The sequence below is a fragment of the Daphnia pulex genome, chromosome 1 (genome assembly GCF_021134715.1).
Source record: "Daphnia pulex isolate KAP4 chromosome 1, ASM2113471v1".
Taxonomy (NCBI): Eukaryota; Metazoa; Arthropoda; class Branchiopoda; order Diplostraca; family Daphniidae; genus Daphnia; species Daphnia pulex.
In genome coordinates, this window is record NC_060017.1 from 5,818,933 (window position 1) to 5,836,776 (window position 17,844).

Here is a 17,844-nt window from a genome sequence, read left to right on the forward strand (position 1 = left end):
CATTTGTTTAGTTGCAATATATTCGCTACCGAAATCTGTGTGTATTTTGCCAATGATGTAACGAAGAGAAGGACATTTATACTTGGAATGTCTTTCTATTTTAGGTTGTAGTAATAATGTGGAGACTCATCAGAAACCACTTGTGGGAAATACGGCACGTTTTGAAATGGCACACATGTTCACCCCTCGCTCGAGATTGATGTAGCCACCTATAGGAAAATTGAAAGTCTGATTGAATTACGTAATATTAGAATTGATGCAGTCCATACCTTCACCCCAGTCAGGTCCCCAGGAGTTTCGGACCTGCGAATAAAACAAAAGGAAATGAAGAATGGATTTGGAACACGAAAATTTGATCATCTTGAAATAATTACAATCCAGAAGTCTTTCTGGGTTTTGGTGTCCTTTCCGTATCCGACAATGACGACAGCGTGATTGGTGGTGGTCTGAAAGAAGAGAAAATTGTTAACTGTTTTATCGACAAATCTTTTCTCATGCAATCATTGATACGTACATTTGAGCACGTAGGTGATGAAAAGATTCCGGAGCTGCAAGTAGATTGAATTGAAGAAAAACGTAAAAATGTCACAGTCTAATTTAACTAAAATCTTGTTTCAATACCTGTAAAAGTCCCAGTTATTGGCGTCAACGGATACAGCAACGGGACCTACAAATAAATAAGAACAAATAGTTTTCTCGTTTATTTTTTTTTGTGTGGTTTGATGGGAACTTGAGTTACGCGATTTGCTATAAAAATGATTACCGTATTTTGCAACGACGACTTTCATAGCTTCTTCATCATTAGTCCTTGTAGCATATGCCCAGGTGGTGACGTTGCCACCGTAATTGCTTGTTGAATATTCGCACATAGTTTCCTTGTGATATCGCCATCCAAGATTAATTCATAGTACATATTAACACGTTATAACAGTATAGACAAAATCAAATTGGCATACTTCGCCCTGATACGGATAGGCCTCTTCGGTATTGAGGCCTACATCTTTTACGTAGTTCCAAGCGCGCAAGGCTAGACCTTGTGATGTAGTAAATCAATATAGAAGAAACATTAAAGAAAAACCCATAATCCGAGAAAATTATAAAAATATGACACCTCCGTTACAGCCGGCGTTTCCGTACTTCTGGCTGCAGTCGATAAGGTTTTCCTCGCTTTGAATCAATGATGTCGATATGATAGAGACAAACTATTTAGATTATTCTAATGCAATAAGGTTTACCTTAGAGTAACTAATGTTCCAGTTTTCATACAGCGCTGGTATTCAATGGGAGTCGTTGAAGCAAAGGTATAACAAGAACCGCATCCCCCTTTGATCAAATCATTAATCGATTAATATCAATGTAATAATAGAAACAACGCTTGTATGTTAATTTACTAGGGTCAAGGACATTTCGGGGAAAAGAATTCATAGATAAACTGCGTGGCAAAAAAATAAATAAATAAAATTGACTTCTTCCCTGTTCGAAAGAGTTCACACAAGTCCACACGTGTAATCTATCTCCTCTTTCATCAAATTATGTTCAAGGTTGTAACGCATAAATATACACTATAGCCATAGCACTTATTATCCAAACCTTGACTTGCCTTGGTATTTCACTTTAGCCAGGCAGGGACTTTTTCTATAGTCTACAGCGTCTGGAACAGCCTGTCGAAGAATATCGCCACTCACGACGGGTGCGGGAATTTCGTTTTCTGTATCAATTTCTCCCTTTAATTGCTCGAGCTCAGCCTCGGACTTGGTTATTTATAGCCCCCGAAAGAATTAGTTTTCAAAAAAAAAAAAATATTTAGTAAAAAAAATATAGTCAAATTCTTACCCAATCAGCGAACTGATTTGGCTGGAGTTTGTAAGTGGATTTTCCAGCTTGATTGTGTTTCTTGATTCCCCTGTTGTTCTCCACGAACGTATTTTTGCGCATCTTCTCGCGATCTTTATTCTTAAACCTTTTCTTATGCTTGGCCTGCCAACGACAAAATAATAACATGTATTAGAGTAATGATTTCCAAAATTAACAATTTAATTAAATTTAGAAAAACCTTAAAGAGCTCCCATTCAGAATCTTCTTTGGCGTCCCGATTTTCATCCTCCTGGAGGAATTCCTGGGCCACTGCGGCCGCCAGGGTGGCGAATAAAATTAGGGCTTGCAGCTTCATGATGACACGAACTGTTCTGATCGAAAAACGGACCAATATTCCATTAAGGGACGCTGTACAGTTTGATTACGAACAGTTGTTTTCGAGTTTCGCCAATGTTGAATCAGGTGCAACTCCGATGCTCTAGTTAGCGCACTCCAAATAAGAATTCGATTAGTACAGTACTGTCATTGTCAACACATCTGCTATATCGTATGATCAGAACATCCTGGACATCTGTTAATACTAGTCTAATTGCCTGCACTGCTGTGACGCTAGCGCAACTTAATGGGCATGGCGACATAATTTTGTATCATAGCTGACAATTAATATTCAGGTTATTGAAAAGTTGCATGTTCAATTATTCTGCGATTTTTTTTTTGGTTGGAGTTTTGTTGGATAGGATGGAGACTTTTGCGTATTATACATTTGATCAAAAATGACTCGACCTTTTTAGCGAATGTCAAGTCGCTGATTTGGCATTTCATGCGTTTAAACTATCATCGTCAAACGCAATAAAGCTCAATATATTTTTCATAATCCCGCAGAATTCAAACACACCTACAGTAGGCCCCACACAAGTATTCGAAAATGTTCAAACCTTTTTTTCCTCCGTGCTGTTCTTATGGCGGCAGTGATTTTTCCGGCGGCCATACATCTCTTGGTCTAGCCGGGGATTTCTCTCAAGATATCTAGTCGGGGGATTTTTCAAAAATTGCCCGTTGGGCACTGTATAGTGCTCTCTAGACTAATTTGCGTAACATTGAGTAAGACTCCTCTCACCTTGAGAAAAATCAATTTCTTTTTAAAAAATTGAATAATCAAGCCCTCTTTCCTTGTTCAACCCGACGGTGGTTTTAAGTTTGTTTTTGGTCTGCCTCTTACCTACCTAGTAAAACTTACAAGAGCAAAAGAAATGTTCCCATTCTTACGTGTCTTGCAAGCAGCAAAGAGTGCGCACACTACCGATTCACTGATTCAAGGAAAATGTTGAGGAAGGAACGGTGTTTCTTTGTTTTTATCGTTGTTGCTTTGACGATGTCAGCTTTCCTGATGAAATCAAACATCAACCAAAAGTCTATCGTAAAGAGTAAAAATTCGGTGCCGTTCAATCCTGACATTTTTGTTGTGACAATCAATAACTATTCTAAAAGTAGCGACCATTCCGACCAGAAAAAGTTGTCTGAGAGCTCTTTCGATAGACGCAAGACTTATCCTTGGAAGGACGATCCTTCTTGTCAACATTTTGCAGTACAGGTACGTTAAATTAAACATTTTTGCAGTTAATAGGTACGCAACGTTTGCTGGGTAGGCCTACTTGCGAATACAATCAAATAAAATAAAAATATAGAGGGCAACTTTGATTTGCTACAAGTCATTCAACCATATAAGAATAACGAATTGATTTTATCAAATAAAATATTACGATGTGATCTTGAAACACGGACAAGCTTGGAGCATGATTATAAGCAGCTCCAGTTTAATTATAGTCTATTTTCTGTGTAGGAAAGCTTTAAGCCTCTGGGCAATTCAAGGGGTGATGAACTTGCTTTACTGTTCTCTGCCATTCTGGACGCTGTATAATAAGTGTATATAGATTGATATTTCAGCTGCATCATCTGCTTATAAATATTAACTTAATGTTCAACTGAAAAAAATACAGGCTTTCGTGTAATTGTTTTAGATGGCCAAAAGAAACAGTTTGCCAAAATGGGCTTTGACTTCGTTTCCCGGCAGTGGAGTGACTTGGACTAGGCAGATGATTGAAGGACTAACCGGTATCTACACCGGTAGTGTCCATGTGAGAGATCCGTTACCTTACAGAGAAGATAGTATACAATATAATCTAAGTTCACCTCAACTTTTGGGAGGTTCATTGATCGTTGTGTCAATTACTGCTGTATAGATGAGAAAAATATGGGAATCACAGATAATCCATTTTGCGGCTGCACTCTCATTGACAAGGATCACGAAGCGACAGAGGGAATTTTCGAAAAGAAGCAGTACCTAGAGTTACTTCATGGCAAGGTAATAATGTACTTTTTCTTACCTGCGTTTTTCGCTTAGTATCGAAAGATTTTAAATTTTTCTTCGACTGGAATGGAAATTCAGGAATATTCCAAAATAATCAACGTAACCTACAATTATCGTGGAGTTCTGCTATTGCGAAACCCGATGGACGTGGTTTTTGCGCATCAGAATCATTTGCTGGTAGGCAAGTTCAACACAGCGCCTACGGAGGCGTTCCGAGGTCCCGAATGGGATGAACTAGTGGAAACAGTGGCGTACGCCTGGGCTGATCACGCCATTCACTGGATAGAACAGATCAAGCAGGGCACAGTCATTTTCTACGAGAATTTGCTTGGAGATAATGCTCAACTTGAACTGGAACGATTACTGGACGCAATGGACTTTCAGCCGCGCCCTGTCGATGCCAATCGGATGAGATGCACATTGGCGCATAGAGATAAAAGCGAATACAAGCGAAGCAACAAGACTCGGTAATTTTTTTATGTTCCATACATTGATTTAGGAAATTACAGGCTGACCACTTACTAAAATATCGTTTTTAACATTAGGTTATCACTCGAGAAAAATCATCGCGTTAAGTTAATGAAGTCGATTAATCTAGTTCAGCATAGTTTACGTAAACGGAATTGGCCATTACTTCCTGTGCATCTGTACGACAAACATTGGTCTGTTGGGGAGTATTCTTGAATGATTAATAGAAATAATTAAAATTATCGATTAAGAATGTTTGTTAAAAATTTAGCTGTTTAAAAAATTGTTCAAATAATAGACAGAAATTTGCCCATGTATTTTACTTATCAAAAATAAAGAATGAATTATTTTTTAAATTCTCAATTGAGGAAACATGTAGTCATGTAATCCAAGTATAGAAGAATGGATGATGAAGTGTCAGCATTATAACCTTTAAAACAATGCAATATGTTATAATATTGTATAGAGGTAACAAAGAAATGGCCTTGACTCCAAGGCTTTGCCTAGGGGAACAAGTGATTCAAAAGTCGTTAGCACGAGCGCATTATCAGTGTATCTTGGCTATCCGTCGCGGACGGAAGCTTAACTTTTATGTTTTGAGGGAATTCAATAATTATTTTCGAAGGAGCGCATCGGCGTGGTCAATCGTTTGATTTTAAAAGAATAATGTCGATGATCCGAAACTTTTTTCGTCGGCGTACCTTTTTGGTTGTTATAGTGACGCTTTGCCTGTGCCTTTTCACATTTTCGTATTTGACCTACGTCCCGCCAAACATCAACAATCTACAGCTACCTTCAGCCGCTGTCAATGTAGACTCCTCGACAACTGCCGACAATTTAGTCTCCTCGACAATCGCTGGATCGTTGATGGAAAACGTTACTAGTCAAGTTCATCCAAAATCCGTGAAAAACCACAACAAACATGTGAGCCATCCTTGGCGAGACGATCCAGTCTGCAAAAATTTCACTGTCCAGGTACTTATTATTTTATTCAACATCTAATTTAATTGCACCGAGTATACCATGTATCAGGGCTTATTCCTACAAGAAGTGTACTATTTCACAAGTTTGTTTCAACAGTTGGCTGAGAGAGATAGTCTTCCGAAATGGGCTTTGACTTCTTTTCCGGGAAGTGGAGTCACCTGGACCAGACAGATGATTGAAGGTATCACCGGTATTTACACAGGCTCGGTTCATGAGCAGGATCCATCTCCGGTTCAAGTGGAAGGTACTGTACGTATGTAACTCAAGTGCCGAAATAATAAGGAGCATGGATTAATGTGCGAGACATCAATACCAGCGTGATAAAACAGTCTCCTGTTTAATTTACACTTTGCATAGGCCTAGAAATTGATCTACTCGGCATTACCGACGACCCGTTTTGTGGGTGTACAATCATCGATAAAGACCACGAAGCGACAATCACAGTCAAAGGATTAGAAGATTATTTCCGATTACTTCATCTGGAGGTGATTTAATTTAATTCATTTGCTTTCGTGAATAGTAACTTGATTGTGAATTCCAGGGCTATTCGGAAATATTTCGTAAGGATTACGGGTACCGAGGCGTTCTTCTCCTGCGAAATCCAATGGATGTCGTGTTCACATATCGTCATTGGCAATTGGCCGGCAAAGTGGGAAAGGCACCCCTGGAAAGCTTCCAGGGGCCGCAATGGCACAAAGTCGTAGAATTTGTGGCCTATGCTTGGGCGGACCACGCCATACGCTGGATTGAGCAGATCGAGAAGGGGACCGTCATTTTCTACGAGAAATTACTCGGCCAGAATGCATCGATTGAGTTGGAACGACTGTTGGACGCCATGGACTTCAAGCCGCGACCGGTTGATCCGTCCCGGATGCGCTGCACTTTGGATCATAGAGATCGAACTGATCACAAGCGGCTCAACAAAAGCTGGTAAGAAACCTACAGTACTGTTTCCTAGATAAAAACAATTAAAACTAAAGTTTCGTTATTGTAATTAAATGAATACAGGATGCCATTAGAAGAAGGACAAAGGTTATTGTTTATGCAATCAATCCACCGAGTCCAACAAAGCCTGCGACGGCGACATTGGCCACAACTTCCTGTCCATTTGTACGATCTCCATGACCTTGATAACAAAACCCGTAGTTAATGCGCACAGAAGTTCTGTTTAACGGGATGTCGCACATTTTTTGTACCAAGATCACTTGGAGCATTCAACACACCTGAATCACGTAAGTTTTCAGGTGTGTGAGCATAATTGTATATACTTTCGGGTCGCAACCGTATCGCATCAATCAAAAGATACGGAACGTATAAATTCGGAGACCTATAATTACGGCACGAATGCCCGAGGCTTTTTCTTGTATGATTGCAAGTTGATTTAAGGTGATTAAAATTTACTCAAGAGCTCATTCGGTTTAAATAAAATATCCTTCAAAAAATAACGTTAAATCCATCAGGTTTACGACAATTAACATATAAGAAAGAAACTTATGACTTAATGATTAAACCTTTCGCAACAACTACCCATTTGCGTGCAGTTGTATTTATCCTCACTCAAAGTGGGTTAAACATTATTTTTTTTTTTAAAGAGAATAATTAAAGAGCCAAAAAGGAAAATAGGCAATGAGATCCATTAATTAGGAGGACACTTACAGAAATGCAGTCAAAAGTTAAATTATGTACAATAATTTACAGACCCCAAAGAGCTAGTAGTCTTATGGGAATAGAAAAGAAATTAGAAATGTGGCAAGCATACTTTACCAGCAAACAATTCTGATATGACGGTAATCCACAATGCAAGAACAAAAAATATGTAAGATAGTCCAACTTGAAAACTATTGGGAAGTTGGTATGGTTCTCCTCCTATTTCAGACATGGAAAATCCAAGCGGAAATATAACAGCAGCTAAGCAGAATAAAACCACTGCAAAAGAGAAAACAAATTATACCAAGTTGTCAAAATTTTGGCAGCTATAAAGGCTTTTTACTTGCAGCAAATCCAACCCATCTTGCATAAGGGACTACATTGTAATCCCAGTGGCTTGATATCAATAAAACAACTGTTGTTGTTATACAAACACAACCAATGAAAATGCAAACAAGTGCCATCATCCATTCAGGGGTCAGATCCGGAGAGAAGCACACTTTTGGTCGATTATATAAAGTAGTACAAGTCCACATTAACCCCAAAGATGTTTCTCCTGTTGATTTGTGATCATTGTTAATAAAAATGTTAACAGTTAGAAGATGTTAAAAGTAAAAACGGTAAAAACATTGTTGAAACAATTTCTACCTCCAACATCAGTTACAATCCAAAATGGAAGAGCAAGGGCGATAATAGCAAAAATATCAGCTGTAAGAAATAATGCTCCTGAAATTAACGTTAACTTCTCCATAACACTATTTATTTTTCAGACTTTTTTAAAACGTCTAAACTTGGGAGTTTCCTTTTAGTACTTAAACAACAACAATCAAACGTCAAAAACGCTAACAAAGAATGGCATGTAGTGGCAGACGATTCAATTCAGCAATCAGCATTTCTAGATTTTCATCCGGCAAGATTTTCATTCGAATTTTTACAGAAACCTAAAAACAAAGCCAGAAACTCCTTAAAATATTAATTTAGTAATTTAAAATAAAAAATTCCATCATGTATTTATTTTTAATTTTGATACTTTCATTTATTATTATTTGTAAATTAAATTGTAATTGACACTTGCCCGGAAATGTGGCAACAAGCAGCAACATTGAATTCGCGGCTCTAAATTTTGTTGTTGGGGGGGTTTGGGGCTTATGGAATTGAGGTTGAATTAAGGTTCCAGTTCCAGACATTAGTTTTTTGTCGACTGTTTTGCTAGTTTCTGAGAATAGAAACAGTTTGATCGGATGTGAAGAAAGTTTTTGATTGTTAACGTGCACTACAAAGAAACAAACATGGGCCCTAAAAAGAAGGAAAGAGACACGGACCAGTCATCTTTATCCAAAGGTGTTCCAAAGGAAACCACTAACGGTCGTGCTGATACTGTTCAAGCAGATCACGAACTTTTTCTTCAAGCTTTTGAAAGTAAGAATATTTAACATTTAAGCTATTTTTCTGTAGCTTATAGAATTCATTTCATCGCTTTGTTTCTAGAACCAACTCAGATCTATAGATATCTGCGCACTCGTCATTTTATTTCGGTATTAATTACAGAATGGTTTTAAAAACAAAATGTCTACATTTGCTTTTTAATTATTAGCCCATATTTCTTCATCGCACTCTCAGTTACATGAATGGGAGATGTGCCAGAAACCACAAAAACAGGAAAACTTGCAAGTTGGATAATATGCTTGAAAGCAAAGTTCAGAAAAGTTCTCAAAATGATGTAAATAATCGTTCTAAATATATGACTTTGACTTTTCTTGGATTTTATGATCCAAAAGGTAAATATACCATGAATGTCAATGGTAGTTGATCATTATTAACTTGTTCCAAAATCATTTCTACAGTAATTGGTTATAGAGAACCAGTGAAGGTTGAAACACTTCTCTTACAAATAGGACACAAGAAAAGAAAAGATGTGTCCTCACCAATTATGCAGGTGAGTAGATTCCCAATATGTATTTTTTTTTTAACTTTGAAAATAATTGAACATATGTTTTTACTTTGATTAGGTCAGTGTGGGTACAACAGAAGTATGTATAAATCCCAGTGAAGATTCACCTCCTCCCAAAGCTCCGACTGTCTCGATTTCGACCGAAGATCTTAGTTTACGGAATGGCCAACAGGTATTAAAAAAGTACTTTCCCGAAGTAACCTGTAAACAAAATATTGGTCTCAAATTACTGTAGGGCAATTCGTATGTCCTGCTGCTAAGAGTTTCTGCCACAACATTTTCGGAAAACGAACCTCAGTCTAAACGTCGCCGTGTGAGTGACGTATCAGCTACTGCGCTAGTGACAGAAGAAACAACGCGGCTTTTCGGTGCCGAATTGATTGTTTACGACCGTCACTCACGGTGTCTTTTGATCGACGGAGATTATGAGCTTGCGATGAAGGAAATAAATTCGTTAGAATCGAGTGGAACCTCCCCCAGTGGTACAGAGAAATCCTCGCGCATTGCCAACACTTCTTGGAGCACCCTAGATTCCCCAAGCACCACTCCTCCCTTGAGTATTTTAGCTCATGGTCCGATGCTCAAATTCCGCTTAGAATGGGCCAACGATCCCATCTCGGCGCTTGTTGATCGGTTGGATAAATCTATCAACCCTCCTTCTTACTCCTATTCCTTACATTTTTTTTTTTTTTAATAGACCGAAGCCGTATGTCGCAGTGGCGTCGACACAATCATCCGAAAAGAGTAGCAGTAGCACTAGTAGCAATAGTAGTGTGGAAAAAAATCGAATCAACAGTTCGGATGAGCCGATGATTGTTCGCTACCAGTTCTTGTATAATGCAAGCAGACGGCAGCAGACGGAAACCAGGAATGATTTTCGTTGCCCGTGGTGCTCACTGCATTGTCTCCAGTTGCCAGCTCTTCTGAAACACCTGAGATTGTGTCATTCAAGATTTAATTTTAGCCATGTTGTGCGTATGCTTTTTATTTCAATAACGATAAGTATTCTGAGACATTAAACCGTGTTTTTTGTTTCTTTTTAATATCTATTCGAAATGTAGGGTACGGATAAGGGTCATGTCAGAATTGACATCAGCGTTAATGATGCATACGATGGATCTTATTCAGGGAATCCACATGACCTTATAGCTCAGCCCTTGGCGTTGGGAGCATCATCTGGTGGCGCTGCCTTCGGTAGACAGGGTATGTTTTCTAGATTATAAGATCAAAATAAAAGAGAAGTTTCTTACACTTAAAACACGAACATATTTGACGATATTTTAGGTCCTACCCGAAGAACTCCTATCACAGCTACACTACTATGGAGACCGCGTCGCTTGCGGGCTTCTGGTCTTGATCCACTGCAAGCGGAAGGAGATGATGGCTACGAAGTTTGTGAGACTCAAAGGCCTTTTATTACGGGGCATAACAGGTAAGAACTCTACATTAATTTACAATGTGAATTTTATCTTTCATTGTTTTTGTCAATCTGATTAGATTATATCATCATACATCTACCTGCCTTCCTATTCAAGCCAAAGAGCTGGATGTGGATAGTGAAAACGAGACAGATCCGGAATGGCTTCGAGCCAAAACCTGCATGATGATTGACGAATTCACCGATGTTAACGAAGGAGAAAAAGAGCTGATGAAGCTGTGGAATCTCCACGTTCTCAAACATAAGTAAGATTAAAGTTATTCACTAGTATTTCTGATCAATGCAGCTTTTACGTAATACTTTTGTTTAGTTACGTTGGAGATTGCCAGATGGGCGTAGCGTTACAAATGTTTTTGGATAACCATGGGCAGGAATTGCTGAAACGAAATTTATATCGTAATTTTATTCTTCATCTCTCAAATTTATACGATTTTGGAATAATTGCACCTGCCACGGTGCTTAGAACCATCAATTCGCTGCAGCTTATTCTACAGCGAAGTCCCGAGCACCAAGAAATTTTAAAGCAGGCCTGGCTAGGCCAACTATTAAACAAACAAGAAACAAACACCCTCACTTCTGCCTGATTAGCTAATCCTTTGAACTTGGATTATCAACTAACTTTGTCTTCAAGCATTACTGAAAATAATGATTTATTTTGAAAACAATTCAACTATGTATTTCCTTCATTTGTCATACATTCATCATCCCACCATTAACCTTTCCATCTTTTAGAAATACACGTGATTTTGAATGAACTTGGGAGTATTCATTAATTGATTTATTCCAGTTAATTTGCTTACAAAAATCTAACATCTTTGTAATAGAATATCAATGAAATTTAATTTCCCACTTATTTTATTAAAAGGTCCACAAGAAACAAATTGCGTGTTTTATAACGAAGCGCTGTGCTTTTTGATCCATTCGATTGCTACTTCCGGCTGTAGGATGAAAAGAAAATTAAGTAATTTCAACTTTTAACACATTCAAAGGTTTTAAATTCGTAAGTAGTACCGTTGCGAAATAAAATGTTCCGGGCCGAAATACTTGACGTCCTATAAAACTCATAGCACTCTCAGGAAATATCACGTGTAGGTGCAGATGTTTAATAGAATTAAAAGGAGGCCAATGAAATCCCATTCTACAATTTAGTTGAAATCATTACTACCAATTTTTTATGAGGGTAAGAATCCATATGATACCTGCAATCACTCAAGTCTCCTCCATGATTCTTCACAAGTTGCTGTCCTACAGCTACCATTTCTTCAACTAATAAAAAAATATTGATAAGTTTATTTGAATTGATAATCAGGCAATTTACCCATGCTGACTGTTTCTATGGTAAGACTTTTAATATCATTGATGTGATCTCTAGGAATGACTAGAAGGTGGTTTTTAGCAGATGGTTTGATGTCATTAAAAGCCAAATATTTTACATCCTATTTATGAAAGGAAATACAGCATTAGGAAATGTATATCTTTATCTTATTAAGTACCTTATTTTAATATATCTAAGCCATTTCTTACTGTGATTTTCAGGTAATAGCTAGTCTACATTAGATTAATTGATTCCCTGGAAGAAAATAAACCTATTTGCTACAAAACGCATAATTTAATTGGTCAAAAATGAGAGAGGAAGAGCCTTAACCTGATGAACGATAGTTGCTGGCGCCAGACCTTCACAAATCTGGCAAAAAATGCATTTGATGGACTTTTGTACTGAAACCATTTTTAGGGAATTGTACTGTTTGTTTGTTTGTTTGTTTTTTTTTGAAGATAGGTGCACTGGCCGATTGTACTGTTTAGTTCAGTCATACGTAAAAATATTGACACTGACTGAGGGAATGGACTTTTCGCGTAGTCTGCAATTCTGTAAGGATGCCAAATTCCGAAAAGCAACAAGTTGTTTGTCATGATTTCGAATTCGAAGTATTCACTTAGATTCATGCAGTAGGACATAAATATCCTGTAGCATAAAAATCTTAAAAAAAATAAAAAAATATGCATATTTCCAGAGCTATAGAATCCCTGGTCGGTTCTCGGCTGTGTTGGCTTCCCTATCCCGGTTTCAGGGTAAACGTGGTCCGATTTGGAAACTGGAATGAGCGCTCTAGTGAGTGTGTCAGCTACTACGCTCAGCTACTTTTGAGAGCCTAGATGGCTCTGTTTCTAGTTTCCAATGACAGGCCCCGCCCTAAAACCCCCTGAAAATCGGACCACGTTTACCCTAAAATCGAGATGGGGAAGCCAACACGGCCGAGAACCGACCAGGTATCTATTGCTCTGATATTTCTGAAAAATCAATGGATAATATTATTATTAAAATCATAGTTGGCAACGCCCAGGTCTTTATGAACTTCATTCTGCTTTTTAGAGGGAAAAGCATGGGTTGCGTTGGGTAAACGGTCTGGCAGTTTTTTGTAACGAACCTCAGTACAATTTCGCCATTCCAGATTCGTAGTTTCAAGTTGAAATATTGCAGTTTCCCATTCGACTTGGATGATCCCATTTGTTACTGAAAATGGGAAGTCTCGCTGCAGATAGAGAGGTGTTCTTTCGAAGGATAAAGCGATTCTATTCGTCTTGGAAGGTAAGTTGGCGTCAAACAACCATGACAGTTGGATTTCATTTCATGCAATGATATAATATCTTATAGAATGAAGACTCTGAACTTGGGTTTGCTGATATGGATGCATTGGTCACAGCTTTGGGGGCGGATGAGGAAGTTGTGTACAGCAAAACATCTGCTTTACAATCATGGCTTCTTGGATATGAATTGACTGATACAGTTATGGCTCTGTGTGAAGATTCCATCTATTTCCTTGCAAGTAAGAAGAAGATAGATTTCTTACGCCCGCTGGAGGCAATTAAAGAAGAGAAAGGCTTGCCCGCTGTTAAGCTGTTGATTCGTGACAAAGTAAATCATGATACATATTTTCCATGTTAGAAACATGGAACTTCAACAAAGAAATTTTTCTATTTTTTTAGAGCGACAAAGATAAAGCCAATTTTGTGAAACTTATTGAAGCATTGAAAAAATCTAAAAAAGGAAAAAAGCTTGGAGTGTTCTCAAAAGACAGTTTTCATGGAGAGTTCATGGATGCATGGAACAATGCCATCAAGAAAGAAAAATTTGAGTAAGAAACATTAGAAAGTGTTATTAGAAATATATAGATAACAATGTGTGAAATCATATTTTCAGGACAGTTGATGTTAGTTCTGGGGCAGCTTATATGATGGCTCCTAAAGAAGAATCTGAACTGAATGTGATCAAGAAAGCATGTCAAGTATCTGTTGATTTATTCAACAAATATTTAAAAGAACAGGTTATGGAAATTGTAGATGCAGATAAAAAGGTTTGAAAAATTTATTATTTTTTTTTCAATGGGACTTAATTTGAATTTATTTGTCAAGGTCAAACATTCAAAATTAGCCGAAGGAGTGGAGAACGCAGCCACTGACAAGAAATATGTTTCTGGTGTCGATACGGGTCAAGTTGATATGTGTTATCCAGCCATAATTCAAAGTGGAGGGAATTACAGCCTGAAATTTAGTGCAGTGAGGTACATCTATCAATTAGCAAACTTTATGTGAATACATTAATGCTTCTTTTTATTTCACAGTGATGATAAACCCCTTCATTTTGGAGCAATTGTTTGTCTTTTAGGAGCACGTTACAAATCTTACTGCTCCAATATTGGTCGAACCCTTCTTGTCAACCCCACTGAAAAGATGCAGGTAAAGAAAAAGATATTTCCATAAATGAGTCTAGATTACATTCTTATGAACTTGTAGGAGACATACAACTTCTTGTTATCGGTTGAAGACGAAATTTTGAAATCTCTCGTCGAAGGAGCAAAGTTTAGCGATGTTTATAATGCTGCTGAGGCATACGTAAAGAAAGAAAAACCAGCCCTTCTTGACAAGATGACAAAAACCCTTGGCTTTGTTACCGGAATTGAATTTCGAGAAAGCTCTTTGGTGATCGGCCCGAAGAATAACGCAGTTGTCAAAAAAGGAATGGTCTTCAATGTCAATCTTGGATTTGCTGACTTGGAAAATTCTGATGGCACCGATGATCGCTATAAGAAATATGTATTTATATAAATTAATAATATTTATTTATTTATTTGTTTATTTAAATATATATTATTTTATTTTTAAAATATTAGGCTTTGTTTTTGAGCGACACTGTTATTGTATCCGATGTAAGTTATAATTTTGAACTTTTTCTTCTACTTGTTTTTTTGACGAGTAACATTATTTTTAGGGTCCAGCTACTATACTTACTGCTTCGAAAAAAAGGATTAAGAATATCGGTATATTCCTTAAAGATGAATCTGGAGAGGAAGAAGAGGAGGAGGAAGAGGACGAAGAAAAGCCATCACGACAGCCCCAGAATTTAGGTCGAGGCAAGCGGACCGCTATTCTTGATTCTAAACTTCGGGTACATAGTACTTTTCTTCTTATCATTTTCCATTGTTATAATTTATAATTTGTGTTTCTTTCAGGAAACATCTACCGAAGAAAAACGTAAGCAACATCAAAAAGAATTGGCTTCTCATCTAAATGAAGAAGCCAAACTTCGGCTTGCTCAGCAGAAGGTAAAGAAGACAAAAAGAAAATAAATGTGCAAAAGAATAACATTAAAATCTGATTTGGTTTTAGGGACGCTTGGAAGGCGATAAGATCCGGAAATCTACCGTGTCATACAAATCCGGGAAAGATTTGCCAAAAGAAGATGAAGTGAAGGAATTGAAGTTATATGTTGGTAAGCCCATAATTTCTCAAATATTTTTGAATGTGTGCTCTCAAATATGTGCTACAAAGAATGAATAATTCCACATTTAATATTGTAGATCGAAAGTACGAAACGGTCATCATGCCCATTTACGGAATTCCAGTTCCTTTTCACATTTCGACTATAAAGAACATCAGTCAAAGTGTCGAAGGAGACTATACTTACTTGCGTATAAACTTTTTCCACCCGGGTGCAACCATGGGTAGAGCTGAAACAGCTGCGTTTCCAAACCCTGAAGCCACATTCCTCAAAGAAATGTATTATCAAGAAAAGTTTCATTTTTGTTTCTTTTCATTTATATAATATTACATTTTTTAAATGAACGTTTAGTACATACCGAAGCACCAACATCAAAGAACCTGGAGAACTGTCATCTCCCTCTTCAAATCTTAACACGGCGTTCCGTTTAATCAAAGAAGTGCAAAAGCGATTTAAAACACGTGAAGCTGAGGAAAAAGAAAAGGAAGATTTGGTTAAGCAAGACACCCTGCTTCTTTCTCAAAACAAAGCCAATCCTAAATTAAAGGATCTCTACATCAGACCAAATGTAGCTCAGAAAAGAATTTTGGGTTCACTGGAGGCGCATACTAATGGATTTCGTTACACATCCGTAAGAGGAGATAAAGTAGACATCCTCTACAATAATATTCGACATGCTATCTTTCAACCGTGTGATGGTGAGATGATTATTCTTCTGCACTTTCATCTCAAGGTATGTTTTTTCCTTTCAGTTTTTCTACATTACTAGGCATAGTATATAACCAACGATATATATCAAAACTATCACTTTACATTTCAGAATGCCATCATGTTTGGAAAGAAAAAGCACAATGATGTCCAGTTTTACACCGAAGTAGGTGAAATCACTACTGATCTTGGCAAACATCAACACATGCACGACCGCGACGATCTGGCTGCAGAACAGGCCGAACGAGAGTTAAGACATAAATTGAAAACTGCTTTCAAAACATTCTGTGAGAAGGTACGGTCTTGTTAAATGAAATTCTAATTGTCTGTGATCCTTTTTTAACGAATTCCAAAAAAATTAAGGTTGAAACCATGACTAGGAACGAGGTTGAATTTGATGCTCCTTTCCGTGAACTTGGTTTCCCTGGTGTACCTTTCCGCAGTACAGTTCTCCTTCAACCCACTTCAGGATGTCTCGTAAACTTAGTAGAATGGGTAGGTTGACAATTTTTTATAATTATAATGGTAATATTAACAATGATTTCATTTGTTTAGCCTCCTTTCGTCATTTCACTGGAAGACATGGAACTTGTCCATTTCGAACGTGTTCAGTTCCATTTGAAGAACTTCGATATGGTCTTCGTTTTCAAAAATTATCATCGAAAAGTGGCCATGGTGAATGCCGTACCGATGAACATGCTCGATCATGTCAAGGAGTGGCTCAAGTAAAGAAATTCAGACATCTTTGTGTAATGTCCTGTTGATTCTTTATTGTTCATCTCTGTTTAGTTCGTGCGATATTCGTTATACAGAGGGAGTTCAATCCTTGAACTGGTCAAAAATTATGAAAACGATTACGGATGATCCAGAAGCTTTTTTTGATACCGGAGGATGGACTTTCCTTGACCCCGAATCGGGCAGTGAAGGTGGAAGGGGATCTGACGAGGAAGACTCTGAGGAAGATGAATACGCTCCGACCGACGTCGATGATGAAGAGGATGATGAATCTGACAGCGAATATTCAGAAGCAGATTCGTCTGATATGTCAGACGATAGTGACTCGGGCAGTGAAGAAGGTGGTGGCGGTAGCTCCGACGAGTCGGGTAAAGACTGGTCTGATCTTGAACGTGAAGCTGCCGAAGCCGATAGAGAGAACGTCAATTTTGAGGATGAATACTCAAGAAGCCGTGGGGGAAAAGGTGCTGCACCCCCACCTCCATCTAAAAGGTATAGTGATTGCAAGTGTTTTACCGTTACAATCTTCAATAACGTTGCTTTCTTCGACGTTTACTAATTCGTTTGCTAACACATTTAATTTGAATTGTTTAGCAGGGGCCATTCTTCCTCCAGCAAACCATCGAGCAAGCCGTCAAGCAAGCCATCCAGTGGGCACAAAAGAAGTCGAGAATCTTCTAGTGGCGACCGTCACAAGAAATCACCCAAGAAATCAAGGAAATAGAAAACAAACGAGAAGGATGGGGTTTCTAACTGTACCGAAGGCTCAGTTTTACCGTATTTTTACTTTCCTTTATGGATCCTTGTTTTATGATCCTTATATTTAACTTGAAATCTTTCGTAAAGCTCGGTAAGTAACAAACTGTTACTCACTTTTGAATTAGTTGCCGAATGCTTCTCGTTTCAATTGTAATCCGTTCTTCAACCAAGTTAATACACCATTCAAGAACTTA

The 17,844-nt window shown here is 37.9% G+C and overlaps 7 protein-coding genes across 9 annotated transcripts; 4 read left to right on the top strand and 3 right to left on the bottom strand.

Moving 5' to 3' along the window:
* Window positions 1-21: 21 nt before the first annotated feature.
* On the bottom strand, window positions 22-2,222 carry LOC124190557 (procathepsin L-like). Its single transcript, XM_046583297.1, has 12 exons — window positions 2,054-2,222; window positions 1,834-1,977; window positions 1,601-1,751; window positions 1,236-1,323; window positions 1,112-1,167; window positions 957-1,033; window positions 764-875; window positions 622-667; window positions 515-548; window positions 375-446; window positions 270-303; window positions 22-209 (listed from the first exon to the last, which is right to left on the bottom strand). The coding sequence occupies exons 1-12, from the start codon at window positions 2,168-2,170 to the stop codon at window positions 130-132; spliced, it is 1,011 nt and encodes a 336-aa protein (XP_046439253.1). The 5' UTR covers window positions 2,171-2,222; the 3' UTR covers window positions 22-129.
* A 337-nt stretch (window positions 2,223-2,559) lies between these two features.
* Window positions 2,560-4,867, top strand: LOC124192653 (WSC domain-containing protein 1-like). The gene is made up of 5 exons (XM_046586076.1): window positions 2,560-3,406; window positions 3,834-3,981; window positions 4,056-4,177; window positions 4,262-4,650; window positions 4,729-4,867. Exons 1-5 carry the CDS (start codon window positions 3,137-3,139, stop codon window positions 4,865-4,867), a joined length of 1,068 nt encoding a protein of 355 aa, XP_046442032.1. The 5' UTR covers window positions 2,560-3,136.
* A 269-nt stretch (window positions 4,868-5,136) lies between these two features.
* Window positions 5,137-7,089, top strand: LOC124190599 (WSC domain-containing protein 1-like). Of its 2 annotated transcripts, none has more exons than XM_046583382.1 (5): window positions 5,137-5,626; window positions 5,732-5,879; window positions 5,999-6,120; window positions 6,177-6,565; window positions 6,644-7,089. In XM_046583382.1, exons 1-5 carry the CDS (start codon window positions 5,318-5,320, stop codon window positions 6,783-6,785), a joined length of 1,110 nt encoding a protein of 369 aa, XP_046439338.1. In that variant the 5' UTR covers window positions 5,137-5,317; the 3' UTR covers window positions 6,786-7,089. The 2 variants fall into 2 exon arrangements, with proteins under 2 accessions (XP_046439338.1, XP_046439328.1); XM_046583372.1 differs by having other exon boundaries at window positions 5,140-5,626; window positions 5,993-6,120; window positions 6,644-7,088.
* A 171-nt stretch (window positions 7,090-7,260) lies between these two features.
* Window positions 7,261-8,162, bottom strand: LOC124190610 (uncharacterized protein C16orf52 homolog A-like). Its single transcript, XM_046583394.1, has 3 exons — window positions 7,931-8,162; window positions 7,626-7,838; window positions 7,261-7,561 (listed from the first exon to the last, which is right to left on the bottom strand). The coding sequence occupies exons 1-3, from the start codon at window positions 8,031-8,033 to the stop codon at window positions 7,374-7,376; spliced, it is 504 nt and encodes a 167-aa protein (XP_046439350.1). The 5' UTR covers window positions 8,034-8,162; the 3' UTR covers window positions 7,261-7,373.
* Window positions 8,163-8,353: 191 nt separating this feature from the next.
* Window positions 8,354-11,426, top strand: LOC124190580 (polycomb protein SUZ12-like). Its single transcript, XM_046583339.1, has 11 exons — window positions 8,354-8,701; window positions 8,771-8,817; window positions 8,877-9,060; window positions 9,127-9,218; window positions 9,292-9,405; window positions 9,469-9,866; window positions 9,931-10,204; window positions 10,295-10,436; window positions 10,518-10,665; window positions 10,731-10,916; window positions 10,982-11,426. Exons 1-11 carry the CDS (start codon window positions 8,572-8,574, stop codon window positions 11,253-11,255), a joined length of 1,989 nt encoding a protein of 662 aa, XP_046439295.1. The 5' UTR covers window positions 8,354-8,571; the 3' UTR covers window positions 11,256-11,426.
* An 8-nt stretch (window positions 11,427-11,434) lies between these two features.
* LOC124190615 (adenosine 5'-monophosphoramidase HINT3-like) lies at window positions 11,435-12,521 on the bottom strand. Its single transcript, XM_046583406.1, has 5 exons — window positions 12,317-12,521; window positions 11,990-12,107; window positions 11,871-11,937; window positions 11,683-11,809; window positions 11,435-11,609 (listed from the first exon to the last, which is right to left on the bottom strand). Exons 1-5 carry the CDS (start codon window positions 12,395-12,397, stop codon window positions 11,562-11,564), a joined length of 441 nt encoding a protein of 146 aa, XP_046439362.1. The 5' UTR covers window positions 12,398-12,521; the 3' UTR covers window positions 11,435-11,561.
* A 410-nt stretch (window positions 12,522-12,931) lies between these two features.
* Window positions 12,932-17,844, top strand: LOC124190568 (FACT complex subunit spt16-like). 2 transcript variants are annotated; one of them, XM_046583322.1, is made up of 18 exons: window positions 12,932-13,258; window positions 13,325-13,585; window positions 13,657-13,805; window positions 13,871-14,024; window positions 14,083-14,231; window positions 14,292-14,406; window positions 14,464-14,763; window positions 14,841-14,876; window positions 14,939-15,115; window positions 15,180-15,272; window positions 15,337-15,439; window positions 15,528-15,726; window positions 15,800-16,181; window positions 16,269-16,451; window positions 16,520-16,651; window positions 16,712-16,881; window positions 16,946-17,383; window positions 17,486-17,844. In XM_046583322.1, the coding sequence occupies exons 1-18, from the start codon at window positions 13,190-13,192 to the stop codon at window positions 17,613-17,615; spliced, it is 3,240 nt and encodes a 1,079-aa protein (XP_046439278.1). In that variant the 5' UTR covers window positions 12,932-13,189; the 3' UTR covers window positions 17,616-17,844. The 2 variants fall into 2 exon arrangements, with proteins under 2 accessions (XP_046439278.1, XP_046439283.1); XM_046583327.1 differs by having other exon boundaries at window positions 17,489-17,844.

Coding starts and splice junctions, on each gene's coding strand:
- LOC124190557 (XM_046583297.1), bottom strand. CDS start 2,170: ATGAAGCTGCAAGCCCTAATTTTATTCGCCACCCTGGCGGCCGCAGTG. Junction 1,752..1,833: donor CAAATCAGTTCGCTGATTGG/GTAAGAATTTGA, acceptor TAAATAACCAAG/TCCGAGGCTGAGCTCGAGCA. Junction 876..956: donor CCTATCCGTATCAGGGCGAA/GTATGCCAATTT, acceptor CGATATCACAAG/GAAACTATGTGCGAATATTC.
- LOC124192653 (XM_046586076.1), top strand. CDS start 3,137: ATGTTGAGGAAGGAACGGTGTTTCTTTGTTTTTATCGTTGTTGCTTTG. Junction 4,178..4,261: donor TAGAGTTACTTCATGGCAAG/GTAATAATGTAC, acceptor ATGGAAATTCAG/GAATATTCCAAAATAATCAA. Junction 4,651..4,728: donor AAGCGAAGCAACAAGACTCG/GTAATTTTTTTA, acceptor TTTTAACATTAG/GTTATCACTCGAGAAAAATC.
- LOC124190599 (XM_046583372.1), top strand. CDS start 5,318: ATGTCGATGATCCGAAACTTTTTTCGTCGGCGTACCTTTTTGGTTGTT. Junction 5,627..5,731: donor GCAAAAATTTCACTGTCCAG/GTACTTATTATT, acceptor TTGTTTCAACAG/TTGGCTGAGAGAGATAGTCT. Junction 6,121..6,176: donor TCCGATTACTTCATCTGGAG/GTGATTTAATTT, acceptor TGTGAATTCCAG/GGCTATTCGGAAATATTTCG.
- LOC124190610 (XM_046583394.1), bottom strand. CDS start 8,033: ATGGAGAAGTTAACGTTAATTTCAGGAGCATTATTTCTTACAGCTGAT. Junction 7,839..7,930: donor GATTGTAACTGATGTTGGAG/GTAGAAATTGTT, acceptor ACAAATCAACAG/GAGAAACATCTTTGGGGTTA. Junction 7,562..7,625: donor ATGGGTTGGATTTGCTGCAA/GTAAAAAGCCTT, acceptor TCTCTTTTGCAG/TGGTTTTATTCTGCTTAGCT.
- LOC124190580 (XM_046583339.1), top strand. CDS start 8,572: ATGGGCCCTAAAAAGAAGGAAAGAGACACGGACCAGTCATCTTTATCC. Junction 9,061..9,126: donor TGGATTTTATGATCCAAAAG/GTAAATATACCA, acceptor TCATTTCTACAG/TAATTGGTTATAGAGAACCA. Junction 9,867..9,930: donor ATCTCGGCGCTTGTTGATCG/GTTGGATAAATC, acceptor TTTTTTTAATAG/ACCGAAGCCGTATGTCGCAG.
- LOC124190615 (XM_046583406.1), bottom strand. CDS start 12,397: ATGGTTTCAGTACAAAAGTCCATCAAATGCATTTTTTGCCAGATTTGT. Junction 11,938..11,989: donor CATAGAAACAGTCAGCATGG/GTAAATTGCCTG, acceptor TTTTTTTATTAG/TTGAAGAAATGGTAGCTGTA. Junction 11,610..11,682: donor GAACATTTTATTTCGCAACG/GTACTACTTACG, acceptor TTCATCCTACAG/CCGGAAGTAGCAATCGAATG.
- LOC124190568 (XM_046583322.1), top strand. CDS start 13,190: ATGGGAAGTCTCGCTGCAGATAGAGAGGTGTTCTTTCGAAGGATAAAG. Junction 14,877..14,938: donor ACACTGTTATTGTATCCGAT/GTAAGTTATAAT, acceptor CATTATTTTTAG/GGTCCAGCTACTATACTTAC. Junction 16,882..16,945: donor CATGTCAAGGAGTGGCTCAA/GTAAAGAAATTC, acceptor ATCTCTGTTTAG/TTCGTGCGATATTCGTTATA.